Source organism: Oncorhynchus mykiss, chromosome 27 (genome assembly GCF_057628025.1).
Source record: "Oncorhynchus mykiss isolate SJ-2025 chromosome 27, ASM5762802v1, whole genome shotgun sequence".
NCBI lineage: Eukaryota > Metazoa > Chordata > Actinopteri > Salmoniformes > Salmonidae > Oncorhynchus > Oncorhynchus mykiss.
The window spans coordinates 11,915,740-11,923,279 of record NC_143048.1 but is presented as its reverse complement, the minus strand read 5'-3'; the positions used below and the strand labels follow the sequence as shown (position 1 = coordinate 11,923,279).

The 7,540-nt window shown below is 40.9% G+C and overlaps 1 protein-coding gene across 2 annotated transcripts in view; it reads right to left on the bottom strand.

The window, feature by feature from the left end:
- Nucleotides 1-581: 581 nt before the first annotated feature.
- Nucleotides 582-7,540, bottom strand: part of LOC110507544 (immunoglobulin superfamily member 11) — a 102,575-nt gene continuing 95,616 nt past the window's right edge. For both annotated transcript variants that reach the window (XM_021587591.3, XM_021587592.3), the window contains one exon: nucleotides 582-7,203. In XM_021587591.3, the coding sequence (XP_021443266.2) occupies nucleotides 6,678-7,203 (526 nt within the window). In that variant the 3' untranslated portion in view covers nucleotides 582-6,677. The remainder of the gene's footprint in view (nucleotides 7,204-7,540) is intronic.

Genomic DNA, 7,540 nt, shown 5'->3' with positions numbered 1-7,540 from the left:
TGAGGTCAGCATGGCAGCTGTGTTGTTGCAAACCCTCACCGCCTGGGAGGGGACTATGGTGTTAAGCTGTCGTCAATGAACAGCATTCTTACAAAGGTATGGAGTGCAATAGAGATTGCGTCATCTGTGAATGTGTTGGGGGCGGTATGCAAATTGGAGTGGGTCCAGGGTGTCTGTGGTGATGGTGTTGATTGTGAGCCATGTCCAGCCTTTCAAAGCATTTCATGACTATAGATGTGAGTGCTACGGGGGGCGATAGTCATTAAGGCAGGTTACCTTGGTGTTCTTGGACACAATGACAATGGTGGTCTGCTTGACACAAGTTGGTATTACAGACCAGGTCAGGGATAGGTTGAAAATGTCAGTGACACTTGCCAGCTGGTCAGCTGTACAGAATGATATACACTGAGTGTACAAAACATTAGGAACATCTCTTTCCATGACAGACTGACCAGGTGAATTCAGGGGGGTTGCAACTTAATATTAGGAAGGAGTTCCTAATGTTTATTACCAATAAGATCATCTGTACTCATAAAAAAACTAAGTCTTAAAATGACTAAGTCAATGAGCACAACTACAGTTAGAATGTATTAACAGTATTTATTCACTACAACTTCCAGTGTTAATGTCATATTTCATATCAATCAAACTGTTAAGTACAATACATATTTTACATATTTACAATGTTTACTATTGGCAATATAATATCTATATAAGCACAACCTGATTAACTTATGGCCACAGTAGACAATGCACCATCACTTGTCTGGGTTTTGTGGTTATCCCTCCTCTCTATTTCTAGTTTAAGCAGTTGCGTTTCGGGCCAGGGTCATTATGGGACAAATCCTAACTTTTAAGTTGAATTTTCACTCTGTCTCACATTGACATCAATGCATGACTAAGTAAACATGTAAGTAGAAGTTAGGATTCGCCCCAAGAGATGTCTACCAGAGGAAACAGATGCGCTCACCTCATCTGACCTGAACCTGTGGCTCTTTAATAATATTGTTAAAGATCAGTTGAGTGCTTGTCTGTGACCAGACACAACAAGCTAGTGAACAACCCCGGGGTTATATCAGCAGAGTACATACATAGTGCCTTCAGAAAGTATTTACACCCCTTGACTTTTTCCACATTTTGTTGTGTTACAGCCTGAATTTAAAATGTATTTTTTGGGTATTGGCCTACACACAATACCCCACAAAGTGGAATTATGTTTTTCAACATTTGAAAAAATTGTTTATAACTGAAAAGCTGAAATGTCTTGAGTCAATAAGTATTCAACCCCTTTGTTATGGCAAGCCTAAATAAGTTCAGGAGTAAAAATGTGCTCAACAAGTCACATAATAAGTTGCATGGACTCCCTCTGTGTGCAATAATAGTGTTTAACATTATTTTTGAACGACTACCTCATCTCTGTACCCCACACATACAATTATCTGTAAGGTTCCTCAGGCGAGCAGTCAATTTCAAAAGATTCAAGCACAAATACCAGGTGAGGTTTTCCAATTGCCTCGCAAAGAAGGGCACCTATTGGTAGATGGGCATTTAAAAAAAAGAAGCTGACCTTGAATATCCCTTTGAGCATGGTGAAGTTATTAATTACACTTTGGATGGTGTATCAATTACACCCCAGTCACTGCAAAGACACATGTGTCCTTCCCAACTCAGTTGCCAGAGAGGAAGGAAACCACTCAGGGCTTTCCCAATGAGACCAATGGTGACTTTAAACCAGTTACAGAGTTTAATGGCTGTGATAGGAGAAAACTGAGGATGGATCAACAACATTGTAGTTACTCCACAATACTAACCTAATTGGCAGAGTGAAAAGAAGGAAGCCTGTACAGAATACAAATATTCCAAACATGCATCCTGTTTGCAACAAAGCACTAAAGTAATACTGCAAAGTGGCAAAGCAATTCACTTTTTATACTGAATACAAAGTGTTATGTTTGGGGCAAATCCAATACAACACATTATTTTCAAGCACAGTGGTGGCTGCATCATGTTATGGGTATGCTTGTAATCATTAAGGGCTGGGGAGTTTCTCAGGATAAAAAATAAATGGAATGGAGCCGAGCACAGGCAAAATTCTAAAGGAAAACCTGGTTCAGTCTGCTTTCCACCAGACACTGGGAGAAGAATTCACCTTTCAGCAGGACAATAACTTAAAACACAAGGCCAGAAATCTACACTGGAGTTGCTTACCAAGAAGACAGTGAATGTTCCTGAGTGGTCAAGTTACAGTTCTGACTTAAATCTGCTTGAAAATCTATGACAAAACTTGAAAATGGCTGTGTAGCAATGATCAATAACCAACTTGACAGAGCTGGAAGAATGTTCAATAGAATAATGGGCAAATATTGAACAATCCAGGTGTGCAATGCTCTTGAAGACTGGCAGCTGTAATCACTGCCAAAGGTGATTCTAACATGTATTGACTCAGGGCTGTGAATACTTATGTAAATAGATATTTCTGTATTTCATTTTCAATAAATTCAGGCTGAAACACACCACGTGTAACAAGTCGAGGAGTATGCATACTTTCTGAAGGCACTGTACATGAAAGAGTACATACATAAATCATATGGATGCACTCTGACGTTGAAACAAGTCTCTGAACACCAAACAAACTCAAAGAATACTCTCCAAAGTTGTGCGTATTACCTGATAATACTGAACAGTGTTTTAGTCTCATGGCCGCATGATTAAGTTATGAATATAATCTTGGTTCCCTGATGGAGGGAATGAGACAACACATAAGCCAATGAGCTGAGTGAGTGACAGAAAAGGAACAGTTTGATAAAGGTCTATCTTGTACATCAACAGTCCTCCTAATGTGCTTCACCTGGTTGGTCTTTATTGCTTCAGGACAGAAAGTTCTGCTCACCATCCATATTGCTTTACTTGAAGAGGTTTAATTGAATACGTTTAATGGCTTCTTACTGGAGCATATTTCAATGAACTTCAATAACACTTAACTTGAGCACATTGAATGGCCAAATTCATACTGTAGAGACCACAGCTATCATTGGGTGCAGTAAATGTAGAGACTGAATGAGAAAGATTACTGACCCCAAATACAAGAGACGTTTTTTTTCCCTCAGGAGTAAGTGGGGTTTTTTTTGTTGGTTAAAATGAATAGTACAATTTTTTAAATGTAATATCACACAATATCAAAACAATTTGTCTTTCGAGCGAGAGATTAAGTTCAATATTAATAAGACTTTAAATGCAAAGAGCACGACAGATCAAATGATTATAAAAACCTAAATCGGCAGTTAGTTTCAGGTATAAAAAAAAGATGGTCCTCGAAGCGTTCTTACCTCCAATAGCAACACATTACAACACTGCTGGAACGAACCTAGATTTTTCATTAACAGGTGGTATTCATTGCATTTTCAACTATCATTGGGGATACTTAAGTTAACTTATTTTAATGCTGGAATTTGTAGCTGTGAACAAAATCTAAGTGCCCTGGAAAACAATTGGTAGAGTATGCATTAAATCATTATTACAATCAACAGATGCAGACAGTCATTTTAGTATACAGGTTTCGGTGATACTTTGTCATTTTTGTATGAATTGCACTGCCCAAACATGCAGCTTCACCCACAGAGGACACCTAGTTGTAAAAAATAAAAATAAAAAATGACATCCCTTCTTTACAAACGCAATACAACATTCTACAAAACCCAGTTTAGTGTCTGTTAACAGAAATGAATAGACCTCTTAAATTAAGCCGCATGAGTTGTAAAATATGCATCCATTGGAGATAAAAAAAAAAAAAAGTATTATTCTTAAATTCACAACCTAGCCTACCAGTAGTTACAATAATTCCAGTAGGTACAAAACAGTGATTGTTAGCATTCTCAAGGGAAATCCCCTTTAAATATACATTTTCTTAAAGGATGTATGAAATAAGATATCCCCCATGTTTTCTTGTCCAACAGCGCTGATGTGAGATTTGGATTTCGTTAAAACAAATCAATAGCAGGTTGACAATAGCACGTACTTCCATAAACACGGTCAGTACGTTTCAAACTGCAGATTCAACTTTCAGGGAAAGGTGTTTTAGCATAATGGGATCTTGAGGTAAGACCATAGTTACCAATACTGGACCTAATCAAATAAAAATTCTGAACCCTTACAGGTTTGTGCTGGAGAGGCTCCATCTCTCCCATTTGTAACGCTGTAGAGGTAACGGGGGGTGCATAGGTAAGACCGTTCCATAATGAAGACATAGAAATATACAGTGCCTTGCGAAAGTATTCGGCCCCCTTGAACTTTGCGACCTTTTGCCACATTTCAGGCTTCAATCATAAAGATATAAAACTGTATTTGTTTGTGATGAATCAACAACAAGTGGGACACATTTATGAAGTGGAACAACATTTATTGGATATTTCAAACTTTTTTAACAAATCAAAAACTGAAAAATTGGGCGTGCAAAATCTTTCAGCCCCCTTAAGTTAATACTTTGTAGCGCCACCTTTTGCTGCGATTACAGCTGTAAGTCGCTTGGGGTATGTCTCTATCAGTTTTGCACATTGAGAGACTGACATTTTTTCCCATTCCTCCTTGCAAAACAGCTTGAGCTCAGTGATGTTGGATGGAGAGCATTTGTGAACAGCAGTTTTCAGTTCTTTCCACAGATTCTCGATTGGATTCAGGTCTGGACTTTGACTTGGCCATTTTAACACCTGGATATGTTTATTTTTGAACCATTCCATTGTAGATTTTGCTTTATGTTTTGGATCATTGTCTTGTTGGAAGACAAATCTCCGTCCCAGTCTCAGGTCTTTTGCAGACTCCATCAGGTTTTCTTCCAGAATGGTCCTGTATTTGGCTCCATCCATCTTCCCATCAATTTTAACCATCTTCCCTGTCCCTGCTGAAGAAAAGCAGGCCCAAACCATGATGCTGCCACCACCATATTTGACAGTGGGGATGGTGTGTTCAGCTGTGTTGCTTTTACGCCAAACATAACGTTTTGCATTGTTGCCAAAAAGTTCAATTTTGGTTTCATCTGACCAGAGCACCTTCTTCCACATGTTTGGTGTGTCTCCCAGGTGGCTTGTGGCAAACTTTAAACAACACTTTTTATGGATATCTTTAAGAAATGGCTTTCTTCTTGCCACTCTTCAATAAAGGCCAGATTTGTGCAATATACGACTGATTGTTGTCCTATGGACAGAGTCTCCCACCTCAGCTGTAGATCTCTGCAGTTCATCCAGAGTGATCATGGGCCTCTTGGCTGCATCTCTGATCAGTCTTCTCCTTGTATGAGCTGAAAGTTTAGATGGACGGCCAGGTCTTGGTAGATTTGCAGTGATCTGATACTCCTTCCATTTCAATATTATCGCTTGCACAGTGCTCCTTGGGATGTTTAAAGCTTGGGAAGTCTTTTTGTATCAAAATCCGGCTTTAAACTTCTTCACAACAGTATCTCGGACCTGCCTGGTGTGTTCCTTGTTCTTCATGATGCTCTCTGCGCTTTTAACGGACCTCTGAGACTATCACAGTCCAGGTACATTGATACGGAGACTTGATTACACATAGGTGGATTGTATTTATCATCATTAGTCATTTAGGTCAACATTGGATCATTCATAGATCCTCACTGAACTTCTGGAGAGAGTTTGCTGCCCTGAAAGTAAAGGGGCTGAATAATTTTGCACGCCCAATTTTTCAGTTTTTGATTTGTTAAAAAAGTTTGAAATATCCAATAAATGTCATTCCACTTCATGAATGTGTCCCACTTGTTGTTGATTCATCACGAAAAAATACAGTTTCATATCTTCATGTTTGAAGCCTGAAATGTGGCAAAAGGTCGCAAAGTTCAATGGGGCCGAATACTTTCGCAAGGCACTGTATGTGTGTACACTGTTTGTAATGGCATGACTTCAGAGGAGTTTTTCGATGAAAGTGTGTTACCTTGCAAAACAAAACATATGAACATGTTGAAGTCGGAGCTAATGGACAGAATCAGAAACCCCCTGTCCAGTCACAGGATCTGCCTACTGTGTTGTGCCATTCTGTTGTCTTTGCCATTTGGTACTTCACCAGAAATCCCCGTAACTCTCTGCTCTTCTAAGGCCATTTCCACCACTATGGTTCTGTTCATGTAAGACCACTACAGTGAATCAAAGAACATCTCTGTCATTTAAAAAAAAAAAGATACAAAACGATTATAATCACCGCAATAGCTGAGTGATATGAAATAATAGCAAGAATCCGGTTGTTTCTTTTCAATGGAATATACAGTACATGCTCATTCGGATGCTTCTTTATGGGACTTGCAGGGCTCGGGGGTGTCTAGGTGTGGTTAAAACACAGAGATTAAACGGTTAATGCTCACTGTCGTGATGAGTCCAAAACGCACAGTCACAGTCACCTGAAACGTCAGATGATTATGTGTGACTTTTGTACGATAATCCCACTGGTTACAGCCATTTAATGCAAGGAACCAGTGAAATAAAACCATACCCAAGAAGAGATACAAAACCAACCAATGGGAATAGAACACCTGGTGCTGCTTTCAAACGGGATCCTGTACTTGGAGACGTTGGTATTAGATGAAGTCGGTAATGTAAAATCCCGTTTAATGAGTAAAAAAAGGGAGAAACAGAGACGAAGTGGGGAGGCAGGCTGGTTCAACCCAGTAAGAGTTTACTTTAGACCAGAGAGCCTGCTCTGCTCTGGGCTGGCACCAAGACGGGCACGGCGCCCATGCGCTCCAGCGTGGCCTGGCTTACGGCGTACGAGTGCGTGTACCCGCCACGCGATGCCACCGTCACGGGCTTCAGGCTGACCGAGCCATTGCTGCGCACCATGGTGGGCGGGGAGGGGGCGGTGTTGGTGGTGACCACCAGAGTCTTGGGCGGGGGGAGGGTGTGGCTACCATTGGAGTAGGCCTGACATGCCAGGGGGGCGGAGCCCGGCGGAGCCAGTGTCCCGTGTCCTGTGTGAGCTGCATGTGCCCCCGTTTGACCTGTGTGACCCGCTTGCCCCGTAGGGAACGTCTGGCGTGTGTCGCCATTGTAGCGGGTGTAGGAGTTGGTGTCGTAGTTGGGCTTGGGGTTGTGCCAATAGCGGCTGTTGTAGGTGTTGGTGGACGTCAGGGTGTCATTCTCCGAGGATGAGGCGTCGGCGTGAAACGCTTTCACTGACGACGACCTCTTAGGGGGCAGGTCGTCCTCTCTGTAAAGCACAAAGGGCAAGAGGAGGTCACTATAGGGACTACAGAAATTACAGGAGGTTAAAATTGAGTGTTAACAGGTTTTCATTTCCCACCCAATCTCTTAAGTAATACGTCACTCTTTTAACGTATTTCTATCAACATCATAATATGTGACGTACGCATTTGGTGCTTTTACGTTACCAAGTGTGTTGGAACATCCAAATATCATCTTAATACTCAATTAGGTTTCTCTTCCAATTCAGACTGTTTCGTCAATGCCCTATGATGTAATCCGCTGCTTAAATTCCACTGGCACTTCTTCTTCTTCATGTTTGACTGAACCGCAAATGAAAATGG